Genomic DNA, 17,011 nt, shown 5'->3' on the forward strand with positions numbered 1-17,011 from the left:
GGGCGGGCTCTCAGGCGCAGCGTCTGGGCTTAGTTATCCCTTTTTAAGCGTCTGGCTGTGCAGCACAGGCTGCCCCTCACTGCAGGGCGGGCTCTCAGGCGCAGCGTCTGGGCTTAGTTGCCCTGTAGCATGTGGGATCTGAGTCCCCAACCAGGGATCGAACTCCCATCCCCTGCATTGCGAGGAGGATTCTTCACCACTGGACCACCAGTGAATTCCCCCTGTTTTCTTCTTTGACTTCTTTCCTAACCATATTTTTCCAAGAGTGAGTTCAACAGATCTACACATTTTAATGGAAAAAGCTTAAAACATACAATTTTCTGAATTGCAAACAAAAAGGAGAAAATGCTAAACACTAAGCCCCAGAATGAAAAAAAAAAAAAAAACATTTCAAAGAAAGTTTTCTAGTCCCCAGTGGACTAGCACTGGTCTCACTTCATGTCTCCCACAGTTAATACCCCTTTTCTGTGCACAAGGAATGAGTGTTAAAGTCTTTCACTCAAAACCAAATACACCTGACTGTTTCCGCCCCCACCCTGAAGCTCCCCACCTCAGAGAGTTAACACATTGCGTGGAATGCAGGATGGAGGTGAACCCAGCACTCCACTGACACCAGGAGGCATTCAGGGACAGAAAGGCCCTGCCATCAGCTAAGTGCCAGCAAGAGAGGAAGCCCAGCTGGGCCATCCTGGTTTTTGACACCCTCCACCACCCCACCAAAAGCTTTTCTAAATCCAAAGCAATCTTAAGATAGCAATGTAATTCAGACAATCATCCCCAATCCTCTAACACCTGTTAGCACTTTTAAATCCCTTTAGCGGGTAATCTCTATTGCCCTCTTTCAGAGAAAGGGCACAATGACCTCTGAGGGCATTTGGTTGTACTGATACTGTTAATATGTCTTTTCTCTTAAATCTCTGTATGAAAATACCTAGACTTTGAAATAAAAAAAGGCATGCCATAAATAGTTAGAAAAACAAAAACCTTCTTTCTTAAAGATCCTATAGCTCACAAGCTATAAGAAGTATTTTTTGGTAACTTCAATTTCTTTTTTTACTCAGTGTTAAGTCCCAAACAGAACACTTATAGAAAAGTTAAACAACTAATGTTTTAATTCTGCCAAGTCCTAAATAATTAAAGGGGGAAAAAGGAGCAATTTAAGCAATTCAAACTTATTTAAATAGCATTCATAACAGGACTAGCAGTAAACAGTTTTTAAAGACCCAGAGGATGTAAGGTGGCATTAAGCCAAGGGTCACAGCTCCTATTAGTGCTGCAACATTTCCATGGAACTAATTTTTAGGCAACCATTTAGCAGTACATCTCTACACAAAGCATTTTGTCAAACATGATTAGTCACAGAGGCCAGCAATTTCCACACAGGCACAAGTAAGAGAGCCGGCACTTGTGGGAGGCTAACTGGATCCACTGATTAAACACCAAAAGACGCTGTGGAGGGCCTGTTTCATAATTTTACTGAAGCAGAATTTCAGTTTAACTGCAGATTTCACTGCATCATTCCATCCGAGAGTTCACCGCGTTCCTTCCTCAGGTGCCCAGCACAGGAACTGGTCCTAGGGACACAGCCAGAGGCTCCCGTCGTGGAGCTGATATAGACACACAGACATGGACGACAAGCAAGCACAGTGTGGACAACAGTAACTGCCGTCAGGGAGGCAAAGCGGGAGTGCCAGGTGGAGGAAGCACTGCGCAAGCGTGGCAGTGTGCATACAACAGGGCCAGATTCGCGTTGTCAAAGGTTCACTTTGCAGCAATGCAAAGAACAGACACAGGGGAAGTTGCCTCAGTTTCTCTGGCACAGATCCCTACTGCAGCCCAGAGGCACAGTGCCCTGCTCACAGAGGTGGGCCTCAGGCCACCACCATAAAGGCTACTGTTTTCCGGAGTCGAGAGTGGAGCAGAGGGCTTCTCTGACGGTCCAGTGGCTGGGGGTCCACCGTGCAGTGCAGGGGAGATGGATTCAACCCGGGGCCCCAGAAGATTCCACACACCACACGCTGAGCCCCCATGTCACAATTACTGAGCCTGCGCTCCGGAGCCGCAACCTGAAACCACTGAAGTCCGCACGCCCGTGCTCGGCAGCGAGAGAAGCCACTGCAGAGAGAAGCCCGCACACTGTGACTTCAGAGCAGCCCCTATTCTCCACAACGAGAGAAAAGTCTGCATAGCAGCAAGGACACGGTGAAGTCAAAATAAATAAATAAATATTGTTTTTAAAAAAATAAAAAATGCAACTATTAAAAAAAAAGAATAGAGCTGAACTAAATACCAGTGGTTATGAGACCACAAGTAAAACACACCTACACACGTGTGTTAAGTATTATTTCCTGAGTGTGTTAAACATGGAGAAAAGGGTAATCTAAATACATCTAAATACCTGTTAATGCCGGTTATTTCAAGGGGTTAAAAGTACTCAGAAGACTATAACTTCTTTTATATCTGTGTGAGGTACATTTGCCACAATAAATATATATATTTAAAATATTCAATGAAAGAAATTATAAAAAACAGATGAGATCAAGTGGTTCAAACAAAGAGATCACCTCCACAAGAGAGACAAGAAACAGGAGAGAAAAGGGGAGGGAAAGGGAGGGGATGGGAGAAAGCCAGAAACCTCACAACACACTGCTGCCGTTCACTCAGTCCTGTCCACCTCTTTGCGACCCCATGACTACAGCACGCCGGGCTTTGCTGTCCATCACCAACTCTCAGAGCTTGCTCAAACACATGTCCACTGAGTCCAGGGTGCCATCCAACCATCTCATCCTCTGTCATCCCCTTCTCCTCCCGCCTTCTACCTTTCCCAGCATCAGGGTCTTTTCCAAAGAGTCAGGTCTTCGCATCAGGTGGCCAAAGTATCAGAGATTCCGCTTCAGCATCAGTCCTTCCAATGTATATTCAGGACTGACTTCCTTTAGAATGGACTGGTTGGATCTCCTTGCAGTCCAAGGAACTCTCAAAAGTGTTCTCCAGCACCACAGTTCAAAAGCATCAGTTCTTCAGTGCTCAGTTTTCTTTATGGTCCAACTCTCACATCCATACATGACCACTGGAAAAACCATAGCTTTGACCATAGGGACCTTTGTCAGCAAAGTAATGTCTCTGCTTTTTAATATGCTGTCTAGGTTTCTCATAGCTTTTCTTCCAAGGAGCAAATGTCTTTTAATTTCATGGCTGCAGTCCCCATGTGCAGTGATTATGAAGCCCAAGAAAATAAAGTCTTTCACTGTTTCCATTGTTTCCCCATCTATATGCCATGAAGTGGTGGGACCAGATGCCATGATCTTAGTTTTCTGAATGTTGAGTTTTAAACCAGCTTTTTCACTCTTCTCTTTCATAATGCATTAGGAATCTAAAAAAAGTAGGAAGCAATGGAATTCCAAGCCAGGAAACAAAGTCTGACCTGTAGGCAGGAGTCAGGACACTGCAACAGGTGGTCAGGAACAAACATCAGGAAAGAGGTGCCATTTTCTTGGCAAGACGACATGGTCACTTGTGGGGAGCAGGGGTCAGGAGGTTTGAACAAAGGAAAAGACAGTGGAGAAATCTTAGTGAGGTTGTAAGAGAAACGTCCAACAGCTGTCAGATAGCAGTGTGGGTCTAGTTGAGCCTGAGGTTGTAAACCTACGGAGAAAGCCAGCAGGCTCTGTTTTGAGGCTCTCAGCACAACCGGATCTGGCTTCTCAGGTACAGGGAGGAAGAGCACAGTGTCAGCAAAGAGTGTTACTGAGATGATGGACCCTGAGAGCCAAGGCTGGACATAACGGAGAGAACATGGCTGATGGGCTGAGAGACAGAAGGAAAACCCCAGAAAGGCAGGACTTGTCTCCTTTACTGATACATCCCCAGAGTCAGAAGCATGCCCAGTACAGAGCAATAAATAGTTACAGTAAGTGCCCAGTAAAAACTCACTGCAAGAATGAACTGAAGAAAACAAGAGGTCCTAGTAATGTTGATAAATGGCTAACTGGAATAGTTGCAAGAAATAAGTATGAAAGACAGAAGGCTTTTGTCAAAGTAGGAAACAAAATATCTTCATTCTTGGCATTTTAGTCATTACAACTTTTTGTTGTTGCCCTAAGGCACTAAGTTGTGTCCGACTCTTTGCAACCCCACGGACTGCAGCATGCCAGGCTTCCCTGTCTCTCACTATCTCCTAGAGTTCGCTCAAACTCATGTCCATTGAGTCGGTGATGCCATCCCACCATCTCATCCTCTGCTGCCCTCTTCTCCTCCCGCCTTCAATCTTTCCCAGCATCAAGGTCTTTTCCAATGAGCTGACTCTTTGCATCAGGTGGCCGAAGTGTCAGAGCTTTAGTTTCAGCCATCAGTCCTTCCTGTGAGTATTCAGGACTGATCTCCTACAGGATGGACTTGTTGGATCTCCCTGCAGTCCAAGGGACGCTCAAGAGTCTTCTCCAACACCACACAGTTCAAGAGCATCAGTTCTTTGGCATTCAGCCTTCTTTATGGTGCAACTTTAAAGAGAACTTTAGGAACTGCCTATAATTTGGTTAACACTCATTTATTAGGTTATCATCAAGAAAAGAGTTTTAAACAACTACTGTCCTCATAACTTTAATTCAAACTGGCTAAATCTCCGATTAGTATACGGTGCCGTCAGGAATCAGAAGGAAGGTATCCCAAGACTTACTTTGGCTCAGCCAGATTCCCTCTTTCTTTTAATGAAAAGAGGTTGTGCAGACACATAATATTCCACTTTTCGTTCAGTTATGACCCATTCAATACTCACTGTGATATGATTGTAGATAAGCTGAGACCATCCAAAGAGATCCGCTAGCCTATAAAACGCTGCCAGTTTACACCGCAGTAACTTCTCCCCTTTGTCATAGGCAATAGAATCAGACCCTCTAAGGTCATTCACAGGAGTCACCATACCAAGACCTGGAATATAAAAGAAAAAAAAAATTCAAAGACTTAACGTTTCTTGTCAAATGTAACTCAAACAGTTGAGATACTAATCCTCCCACAATGGGTCAGGAGGTAAGTCTTGAAAATGTCCAAGACTATTTTATAAAAGCTATGTTCCCCAAAATTAATACAAAAGTTAGGGTAGAAATCAATAACAAAAAAGTATCAAATCTGTGAGACGCAGTAAAGCAATACTTAGAGAAAACTTACACTATTAAATATATAGATTAGAAGGGTTTTTAAAAATGATCTAGGTTTCTACCTAATAAATCTGCAAATTAAGCCCCAAAAGAAAAAAAAAGAGCAATAAAGATCAAGCAGATAGGAATCAAACAAAAACATAGAGAATAGCTGATTTAATCCTGAGAAGGTTAAAAAAATAACAAAATGAAAAACAAAAGGAAATAAAATACATTTCCAGCCCAGACTCATCAACAAAACATAGCAAAGACAGAAATTACCAATACAAATAAGCAAGAGGGAATATCACTACATATCCTACAGACATTAAAAGGATAATACGAACATCTATGACAGCAAATTTTTAAACTTAGATGAAACAGACAAATTCCTTGAAAGACGAAAGTTTTTAAAGTTCACTCTGAAAGAAATAGACATACTGAACAGCCCTATTCATTAAGCTGAATTTGCAAGAAAAAACATTCCCCTAGGGAAAACTCTGGGCCTAGATGACTGTGGTGTCAATTCTATTGCTCACTTAAGGAAGAAACAATATCAATTCTGTACTAATTCTTCCAGAACACTTCCCAACTCATTCTCTGGCCCAGCATTACCTTGATATCAAAACCACACAAAAACATTATAATACAAGATATTACAAGAAGAAATAGACCAATATCCCTCATAAACACAGACCCCAAAAATACTTAACAAAATTTTAGCAAATAATCCAGCAACATATAAAAAGGATGTGACTTCTCAAAGTGGTGCAGTAGTAAAGAATCCACGGGACAATGCAGGAAGCACAAGAGATGTGGGTTCAGTCCCTGGGCTAGGAAGATTCCCCTGGAGTAGGAAATGGCAACCCACTCCAGTATTCTTGCCTGGTAAGTCCCATGGACAAAGGAGTCTGTCGAGCTACAGTCCATGGAGCCACAAAGAGCCAGACACAACTGAGCACAAACACACACATACGCATATAAAAAGAGTAACACCTCATAACTCAGGGAGTTTATCCCAGAAAGAAAGACTGGCTCAGTATTCACAAACCAATCAATATAATCACCATATAATCAACTAAAATAGAAAAATCATGGAATCACTTTAACAGATGCAGAAAAAGTATTTTGCAAAATTCAACATTCATTCGGGGTAAAAGCTCTCAACAATTTAGGCATAGAAGGGAATAACCTTAATTTGATAAGGGACATATACAAAAAAACTACTAAAAATATCAAACAAAATGATGACAATGTTCACTCCTAAGATCAGAACAATGCAAGGATGTATGTATACTCCTGCATTCTTAATAAATACCATACTAGGGACTCTAACCAGTGAAATAAGGCAAGAAAATAAATAAATAAAAATTAAAAAAAGAAGAAAATAAAAACACACACTGGAAAGGAAGAAAAAGAAAGTATTTGACTGCATGATCATGCTTGGTCATGACATAATTATCCCTGTTATATACTGTCTGCTAAGTCAATTCAGTCATGTCCAGCTCTTTGCGACCCTACGAACTGCAGCCTGCCAGGCTCCTCTGTCCATGGGATTCTCCAGGCAAGAATACTGGAATGGGTCACCATGCCCTCCCTCCAGGGGATCTTCCCTGTTATATACTGCTGATTTGATTTTAATTAGGAATTATGAACTGTCTCAAGCAAAAGTACAGAGAAAATAATCTGTGGAAACTGGAACCCAAAGTGAACAGCACAGGACTCTCTAAAGGGGCGGGGAGTGTGGGAGTGAGAAGAAAAGAAAACAAAAGAAAAGATCCAGATAAAAGAGTAAGGAGAATTGAATAAGCTGCCATATTTCAGCACTTCACAAAAACAACAGAAGAGGGAGCCCTAGAGTCACGATTCCTGAACCAGAGTCCTCCAGGAAAATTAATTTAATGTAAAAATAAACAGAAAAATACCATGATCAAATACCACACAAAAATTATTAAAATAAAAAGGAACAAAATCACATTCCTACACATAATGAAAGCATACAAGAAAGAAATGTCCACAAAACAAATGAAAACTATAACCTATTATTTCATAAAAAATAAAGAAAAGCATTAATAATGAAAGTCAAAGCATTAGTTGCTCAGTCATGTCTAACTCTTTGCAACCCTTCAACTATAGCCCACCAGGCTCCTCTGTCAATGGGATTTCCCAGGCAAGAATACTGGAGTTGGGTTGCCATCCCCTTCTCCAGGGGACCTTTCCAACCCAGGGATCAAATCCAGGTCTCCTGCATTGCAAGCAGATTCTTTACCATCTGAGCCACTAGGGAAGGTATGAAAAAATTTTAATATAATTGGAAAAATTCAGAAATGAGGGATGGAATGTAAACGTAATTAGATATAAATGAAAAACACTTTTAAAAATAAATACTAAAAAGGAGCATAAAGGTGAGAAAGAAGAAAAAAACTTTTAAATCATAAAGAAATGAAGAAAGTAATATAAAAAAAAAAAGACCTGAAAAAAAAGTGACAGTTAAGACAAAAAAATCCAACAAACAAAATCCAGTGGGTATACCAGGAAACAAAAGCAAGTGAACAGAACAAATATTAAAAACTAACTCAAGAAAACACTCTGAAAATAACAGATTCGGAAGAGAAGGGCACATTATTGAGAAAACTGTCTGGCAAAATTTCTGGACTCTAAAGAAAAAAAAAAGGCAACCATCAAGGAAAGAAATCAAGTAACTTATACAGAAACACTGTCTTCAAATTCCAAGAAAATGAATTATGTATTTAAGATACACAAAATAGGAAAGGAGAAATATCAATAACCTCAGATATGCAGATGACACCACCCTTATGGCAGAAAGTGAAGAGGAACTAAAAAGCCTCTTGATGAAAGTGAAAGTGGAGAGTGAAAAAATTGGCTTAAAGCTCAACATTCAGAAAACGAAGATCATGGCATCCGGTCCCATCACTTCATGGGAAATAGATGGGGAAACAGTGGAAACAGTGTCAGACTTTATTTTTGGGGGCTCCAAAATCACTGCAGATGGTGACTGCAGCCATGAAATTAAAAGACGCTTACTCCTTGGAAGGAAAGTTATGACCAACCTAGATAGCTTGGTAAAAAAGGGTTGGAAAAAAAGGGTTTTTTCCAGCAGTCATGTACGGATGAGAGAGCTGGACCATAAAGAAAATTGAGCACGGAAGAATATATGCTTTTGAGCTGTGGTTTTGGAGAAGATGCTTGCGAGTCCCTTGGACTGCGAGGAGATCAAACCAATCCATCCTACAGGAGATCAGTCCTGAATTTTCATTGGAAGAACTGATGCTGAAGCTGAAGCTCCAATACTTTGGCTACCTGATGAAAAGGATGGACTCAGTGGAAAAGACCCTGATGCTGGGGAAGATTGAAGGCAGGAGGAGAAGGGGACGACAGAGGATGAGATGGTTGGATGGCATCACCGACTCGATGGACATGAGTTTGAACAAGCTCCAGGAGATGATGATGGACAGGGAAGCCTGGCGTGCTGCAGTCCATGGGGTTGCAAAGATTTGGACACAACTGAGCAACTGAACTGAACTCTTCCTATATGAACTGTACCATGGAGTAAGCAAAAGAGCTGAGAGGAAGCTTCATTCTGTGTGCGGACTGAGCGCTGATTCCCAGTAGACTGCAGCGAGGAGGCTGCTCTGCTCCATAAGAAACCCTGACCAAGAAGCAGGCCACCCATGAGCGGCTGAGCACCAAGCTCCCTGCAGTCATGTGCTGAGTGACAGAACGAAGCAGCGCCCTTTCTGCTCACTCACCATTTCCCAGGGAAGTTTCTCTTTACAGAGGTATTCTAACTAGTAAATACAGAAGAAGGAATGACAGAATTGAAACACCACCATCTTGGAACTTTTGTTAAATTAATGGGTCCAGGCACTGAGCACGCACGGCTGCTCCAACACAAATGGCAACGAGCAGACATACGCACCTGCTGACGGGACACAGTGACGCCCATCTGGTGGGCTCAGCAAAGAGCAGAATCCAAACATACCCAGGCTTGCAGACCCAGCTACCAATTCACCATAAATACAAGGACAAAAGGCACGTGTTAGCACCACGGAGATGGAATCAGCAGAATTCAAGCTGCAGTAAACTCTACAGGTCAATGAATCCCATTTTCTTTAAAGTGTGAGGAGAAAAAGAGAGATAGAGGGGCAATTTGCAGCTTTAAAAACACTTACGAGACAATAAGTAAAAAAGACAAACACTAAACCATCGAGCCAGAGAAGGCAATGGCACCCCACTCCAGTACTCTTGCCTGGAAAATCCCATGGACGGAGGAGCCTGGTAGGCTGCAGTCCATGGGGTCGCTGAGAGTCAGACACGACTGAGCGACTTCCCTTTCACTTTTCACTTTCATGCATTGGAGAAGGAAGTGGCAACCCACTCCAGTGTTCTTGCCTGGAGAATCCCAGGGACGGGGGAGCCTGGTGGGCTGCCGTCTACGGGGTCGCAAGGAGTCGAACACGACTGAAGCGACTTAGCAGCAGCAGCAAACCATCAAGCTTAAGGATAACCATGTGGGTGATAAAACTATAAAGAAAACAAAAGCAGTGACACCATCAAGTCAAGATGGTGATTAATTCCTCTTAAGAGGGCGAGCAGGGGCAGGGTGAGCCACCGATAAAACTGTAAATCTTAACCAAGGTATTGGTTATAAAGGAGTTCACCTAAAAACCATTCATTAATTATATATATTTTTGTCCTACGCTATCTACATGTGCTATATTCCACAACAAAGGTTAACATTTGCATAAAAATTTCATATTTAAGAGACAAACTATTAGATACAATTAAAATTAGAATTTTTTCTTCCTTCTTTTTTTGGTGTAGCACTATTAAAATTTCCTTTATTTCTGTCTATTAGTAGACAATATATGCTTTTCTGGTAAGCAGCCTGAGGTAACCTCTAAAAATGGTTCCCTATTCATTTGATCCAAAAAACCTCACAAAATCATGCAGATCAAGAGGCTCAAATCTTCATGTACTTTGAACAGTCATGAAACTGCCCCAGCGATTAAGGGCACGCATATCCGAAAAGCCACAAAGTATCTGAAAGATGTCCCTTTAAAGAAACAGCATGCCATTCTGACGTCATCACAACGATGGAATTGGTAGGTGCGCACAGGCCAAAGAGTGCGGCTGGATCCAGGGTCGGTGGCCCAGAAAGAGTGCTGAGTTTTTCCCGCTCAAAACTGCAGGGAGTGATGCTGAACTTAAGGTGCTCGATGCAGAGTCTCTGGTTACTGAGCACATCCAGGTGAACAAAGCCCCCAGGACTTCCAGAGCTCATGGTCGGATCAACCCATGCACGAGTTCTCCCTGCCATACTGACATGATCCTTACTGGAAAAAAGAGTACACTGTTCCTAAACCAGAAGAGAAGGCTGCACGGAAGAAAAAGATCCCCCAGAAGAAACTGAACAAGCAAAAACTTAGGGCCTGGGAACAAATGCCACAAAAAATAAATGCAAATAAAAGAAAAAAAAATATGTGAGTAAATATATTAATTGTCCTTTATAATCCAATTCATATAAATATCACTAGACTCTCTTAGAAATCCATGTGAAAACATGGAAACCTAATGACTGTCATTCGACTTCGGGATGGAAGTGTGAGTTAGGAACTCATGTGTGATTCTTAACACTCGGTGGGTATCAACGATGCAAACACTTGCGCGAAAGTCAATTAACTTCCAAGAAGAGAGAACGGACAGGAAACCAGCAGGTGGCTCGTGACCCAATGGAAACCAAACCCTTCAGTCAGTCAGAGCTCATTATCCAGCGCATCAAACGGATTCTCGCACAGTGCACGGAGGCTGAGACAGCTGACCTGCAGGGTGCCCAGGCTCCACCTGGCCTCGTGCATGCTCACAAATTCAACAGCCACAACAAAGCGCCATCTCTGCACAACTAACCATTCTGTGCTCACATGTACCCACCCAACATTTTCCTTCTGACTTTCTATTGGAATTTCTCTGTTTCTCGTTCATTTGCAAACAGCAGTGAAGAATGGTAAATAAGAAAGGCTGGCTTGGCTGAAATAAGTTCAGGCAAAATCAACATGCTTCTCCGCAAGCATTATTTCTGATTAGTTTTTTTCTTTTTAATTCACAAAGGGTCTGAGAAGCCACATATTAATAAAAAGCCATCTGCCTAAGAAATAACAGTCTCACTGGCTCCTAACAAAAGGAGCCCTCTGCAGTCTGGCTGATGCTCGGTCGGTAGAGACGCCTGCAGTGCAGAGACCCAGGCTTGGTCCCTGTGTCAGGAAGATCCCTGGAGAAGGAAATGGCAACCTACTGCAGTATTCTTGCCTGGAGAATTCCATGGACAGACAAGTCCGGTGGGCTAAACTTCACGGGGTCGCAGAAGAGTCAGACACGACTGAGCAACTAACACAGAGTTAAGATATTTTCAGGCCTATCTTTTATTATAACTGAAGTTCAATTTAAAAGAAAAACAAAACTCAATTCCATGCGTTACACTATGAGTGCTCACCTATTTGACTTAACAAAGACCTAGGAAATTCGACCTGCAAAACGGCAGAGCATGTGCACAGTCAGAAAGTACTCACTCATGTTCAAGGCCGCCATCCCTCCTTGTGGAGCTGCCGGGTAGACATTGGGTACGTTTGTGGTCATGAAATCTGCAATCTGCTGCAAGGCCAACAGGCCTGTGGGATTCTTCCCCTTCTTGAACTGTTCCTGTATCATTGACTCCAATTCTTCACAGAAAGCCTAATAAAAGGCAAATTAAAACAATGAGACACCTTGAGACACACAGCAAGGCTCACTATCACACAGATCAACTTTTTTTTGTTTTGTTTTCATCCACTGCTGCAAAGGCAGATGGGTATTCTCACACATCACTGCTTGGAACAGAAATTAGTACATTCTTTTTGGAAAAGTAATTTAACAAGGTAAAAGCTAAACAATCTGAATAAACACTCTATTCCTAGGAATCATTTCTAAAGAACTAATCAGAGATGTGCTCAAAGGTTTATTCGTAAGGATGTTCATTCCAGTATTACCAATAAAAGTGAAAAGAGGTAACAGTCTACATTTTAAACAGAAGAGAACTGATTAAATACACTCAGTCGCCTTACAATGTAATTCTATGCACACATTCAACATGAAAGGCAAAAAAATTAAAGACAGCAGGCACTGAGAACATACAGATACTGGGGGAAAAAAAACTGCTTTGTCATCAAGGAACTTAAAGCTTAGTAAGGGAGATGCAAACAGAAAAAGTCCCTAGTACAAGGCACCGACCGTCTGTCTCAGCAGCATTCTGGATGAGCCGTATGTGCAATACAGGGCCGAGCTTAGCTGTGAGCAGTGAGCCTGGAAACACCCACCTGGATCCCAGCCTCTGGTCCCAGTAAGCAGTCACTAGCAATGAGCTTGTCTGCTGGCTTGGTCCTAACTCCTGATGGTCCAACAGCCACACTCCCGCCTCTCAGCCCTCTGACAGCCTCTCCCCAGTGACCATGTCACTCAGTTCACTGTGGCCTATTTCCACCCTCATGCCCGAGACCTCCTCATTCCTAGCAACTGCGCCCCTCTTTGACCTCGGAGCCAAGCACGTGCTCTCCACACACCCTCTCCTAGTGTCTAGCTCACCCTCCTTTCAACCCCATCATGGTCCTAAGACCTCATGGCAAGCCAGCATCGTCCCCTCACTCAGCTGAGGCCCTTGGTTTAACACTCTAAGCACACCCTTGCTTACAGCTCTGACTCCCTGCCACTTCATCTGGCAAAATCCCAGCCCCAGGTAAATTCAACTCTTCACCCTTTCTATTCATGAGCACTGGCCTGAGCGCACCCTTTTGAGTGCGTTCCCAACTTCTCTACCGCCTCCCTCATCTACTCCTCTACACCACTCCCCGTGCCCACTCTGAGCAGATGACTTCCATGGTTACTCCGAGGAGAACAGAGAATCCTGAAGGCAACTTCACAGGTTCCCTCTCACAGCCCCCAACTGCTGGCATCCGCACGCACAGAGAGGGCCTTCCCACCCCTGGCTGCAGCTCCTAAAACGCAAACACCAACACTGGGTCCACGCTACCCAGGGACCTCCGGACTTACCAGCCTTTTCTCTAGTGTCCTCCTCTTTCCGGACCTCACAGGGCACGTGGGTCAGCAGCGCTCTAACATTGACTGTGTTCGCAACACCCCCGGTGCCCCGCATGGTGCCTGGCACACACCCGATGTTGAAAGTTTAGTTTCTTCACTCTCTCCTCAGTGATGTTCACTTAGTTACTTATTCTCAAGCCAGGTCTAGATGTTGTCCTGATTCTTTCGTTCCCTCTCTCAGCTCTTCCTCCACGTCCATCAGCAAGTCCTACTTATCCCACCTTCGAAATACACAAAGGAGCCTACCTCTCTCCACCTCCACCACCATCGCCCTGGCCAAGCTACCAGACCTCCTGTTTGAAGACAGCTTCCTCTCTCGTCCTGTACGATGCTCTCTCTCTACCAACCCAGAATGACTCAGACTGAACATCGCCATTCCCACCTGCAGCCCTCCAGTGACCCTCTGCTGTGCTCTGAATGCAAACACTTCTGAGCTGAGCTTACAGGCCTCCTAGGACCGTGCCCCGTGCCCTCCTCCCCTCCAACCACATCGCACCTCCTCCTCCCTCTCGCTCCCTGTGCCCACACCGCACCAACTGCCCTTTCACTCCCCAAACTCACTCCTATCCTAGGAATTTCATCTCTGCTGCTCCCTCAGCCTGAAATGCTGCTCCCCCTCCCTGCAGGCTGGCTCCTTCCTGTCATTCAGAGTTCAGACTCCAGACTCCCTTACTCAGAGAGGCCTGTTCTAACTGGTCACACACAATCTAATCAGCCAACTGTTCCCTGCACTGCGTTATGCTTGTTGCTTCTTGGTTATCTCCTTCAACTAGAATGTAAAGTCTGAGACTTGCTCTGGGTGCTTACACAGGTGTGACACAAATGTCACAATTCACCAAGGTGTGTACTTAAGACTTGTGTACTTTATTGTAAGCTATATTATTGAGGAATTATATATGAATAATAAAAATCAAACACAAAAGCTTTACATGCCTTGTTTATTGCTAAATGCCCAATTCCTTGCAGATAGAGATGATCAACATATAAAAAAAAACTCAATGAGTTATCTGCCAAGTGACAGCTCAAATACTGAGGAAATAAAACAGTGGATTAAAATGATAAGACGAGTGACACACACACAAACGCAGCATCACCGACACGAGCAAACCGTGAAAACGAGACAGAGCAGGCCCGCATGGCCCTCGCCCCCACCGTGTCCTCTGCCTGCCTCAGCCAGTGGGAAACTTTAGCCAAAGAACAAGTTTAATCAGAGATGGGAGAAATGCTGAAACCGAGGAAAACAGTCAAAGGAGATTAACTAATAACAACATAGTCATTAAGCATAGTCAAGGACCTTTAGCTGTTTCTCAAGGGCTATAGATAATACCCTGTGAGCTGTCTTATAGATACTAAAACCCCAGGTGGAGAAGTTAACTACATGATAACCAGACTGTACCCAGGACATGAGCTGCCAATTTCAAAACGTGACCACAGAGAAACGGGAACCAGTGCGCCCCAGAACTGAAGAGGAGCTGCACCTACAGCAACCAAGATGGTGCTAATCTGACCACTGACTACCAGCTGAACATGACTGTTAGAGATCACTGCTGTTTCTGCATATAACCTCCCCTCACTCTATAAAAGCTCTCATCCCCTGCTTGTGGGGGGCGGGGCAGGAGTCAGCCTTTGGACAGATGTCCACCACTCTCCCCACCAGTTGCTGGCATCTGATAAAAAGCAAACGTTCCTTTCCACCAACCTGGCCTGCTTATTGGCTTTGGAATGGCGGGCAGCCAGACCCCAACGCATATGTTTTGGCAACAAAAACAGCACTACTTTACCTAAAGATGCAAAAAGGAGACACTTAGTTGGGTGTGATTGTAGTTCACATGCCGACCATAATTAAAGGTAAAACCAATCAACAATCAGATACTGACTGCTAAGGTCTACTAAATGCCCAGCACGAAGCCAGGTGTTTTGGAGGAAAGGCTAATTTTTAAATGGTCCCAATATATATACAGCCTTCCTGGAAAAGCAGAGAGAGTATAAAAAGGAGAAATAAACATCTCCTATCTTTTATGATATTGAAACTTTTTCATTTGTTTTGTCTGATGACTTGAACTAAACTTAACTCTTCAACAGCCATACATATACATACATAAGGCACTAACTCCTGTGTTCAGATAAATGGACTTTTAAAAAACACAACAGAGCAGACAAGCTGAAGAAATGGAAGCAGACAAGGGGCCCAGGGCCAAAGAAAAGCCTTACGGGACTCTGCAGGATCATGGACACCCGCTTCTTCTGCTCCATCATGTTGAAGTCCTGGCGAAGGTCTGGCGCCATGTTCCTCTCTCGCAAGTATTCTGGATTGTTCTCATCCACTCTGTCGAAATACCGCTCTTTGTGAGGGGCTGTGGTCGGGGGTGGTGAGGTCACCACTGCAGCCTGAGTGTCACCATTCATCGCACAGTCCTTCTAGGTTCCTACGGAATCAAACAAAAGAAAGCACTGTTTTGCATGCGTGCCCAGCAGCATTTCATGACAGTGCGTCAGCCTGATAAACGGTCTCCAGCACGAGGGCACCCCAACTGACCCACCAGGCAGTCATGACGGGCGGTGCTTGCTCATGGCTTCGCACGCCCATGGCTGGCCATCATCCCCCACCCTCCCACCAACCAGGGGCAGTTTTGTCCTTACCACTGTTCTTCAGCAGACAATAGGAGAACAACCTAACAAAGCTACCGTATCCTCTGACAAACTCTTTAGATATTAAAAATTTGACCCCAAGATAAAGTCACCACACTGTCCCAAACAAACAAGATCTTCTAATAGCAGCACAGTTAATTTCCAGAGACATTTGATTCCTGACATTTTCCCCAAAAAGTACTGGTGGCGACTCTGCAAAGGATTCTCCACACAGGTCAGAGGGAAGCTGCTTATCCATCTGTATTCACACAAATGGGAAATGGTCACCACCACCACCTTCTCAGTTCTGAGAACAGTAACACTGGGCTCTGAAAATGTCAATATGTCCTTGAGTTGGTAAGTAACCTGAAAAGATGCCCAAATGGCTCAAATTTAACAGTTTGCTAATATAGCTACTTACTTTACACTCTTTTTTATCCCAATCCTTTATTTGAAATGCTGTTTGAATGCATAATTTAATATTCATCTTTTAACTACTAAATCTCTAAACAGCACCTTTACTAATCATACAGACAGTTCAATTTCTATTCTGCTTCTATAACCCACTGGCTCAGCGGTACAGAATCTGCCTGCCAATGCAGGAGATACTGGTTCAGTCCCTGTTCCAGGAAGACCCCACATGCTGTGGAACTAAGCCCGTGCACCACCACCACCGAGCCCATGGTCTGGAGCCTACAGACTGCAACTACTGAGGCCCATGCGCCCGAGGGCCCACGCTCAGCAACAAGACAGCAGCCCCTGCGAGCCACCACCAGAGAAAGCCCATGCAGTAGCAAAGCCCTAGCCCAGCCAAAAATAAATAAAAAAGAAGAGGCAACAGAACAAGCATCCAGCAGTTTTCAGCAGATAGCAGGTATATAAATTAAAATTTCTGTATAAATTAAAAAGAAGGAAATAATCTCAGAACCCACGGGCAGAGTTTTAATGGAGAGTGAGCGAGCAACAGTTCCTCAAGCCACAGAGGCTAAGCAAACTAGGGATTTAAAAGAGGTGATTAAATCAGCAACTAAAAAAGTGAATAGTGCCCCTTTCTTACACTGTATAGAAAAAATCATTCCAAATGGAACACAGATCTAAATGTA

The 17,011-nt window shown here is 43.7% G+C and overlaps 1 protein-coding gene across 11 annotated transcripts in view; it reads right to left on the bottom strand.

Annotated features, from left to right (window-relative positions):
• ADD1 (adducin 1) overlaps positions 1-17,011 on the bottom strand; it is a 91,325-nt gene that overhangs the window by 27,778 nt on the left and 46,536 nt on the right. For all 11 annotated transcript variants that reach the window (XM_070372790.1, XM_070372791.1, XM_070372794.1 and 8 more), the window contains 3 exons: positions 15,492-15,706; positions 11,720-11,882; positions 4,775-4,926 (listed from right to left, as the gene is read on the bottom strand). In XM_070372790.1, the coding sequence (XP_070228891.1) occupies positions 4,775-4,926; positions 11,720-11,882; positions 15,492-15,686 (510 nt within the window). In that variant the 5' untranslated portion in view covers positions 15,687-15,706. The remainder of the gene's footprint in view (positions 1-4,774; positions 4,927-11,719; positions 11,883-15,491; positions 15,707-17,011) is intronic.

This window comes from Bos mutus, chromosome 6, assembly GCF_027580195.1.
Source record: "Bos mutus isolate GX-2022 chromosome 6, NWIPB_WYAK_1.1, whole genome shotgun sequence".
In the NCBI taxonomy this organism is placed as follows: domain Eukaryota; kingdom Metazoa; phylum Chordata; class Mammalia; order Artiodactyla; family Bovidae; genus Bos; species Bos mutus.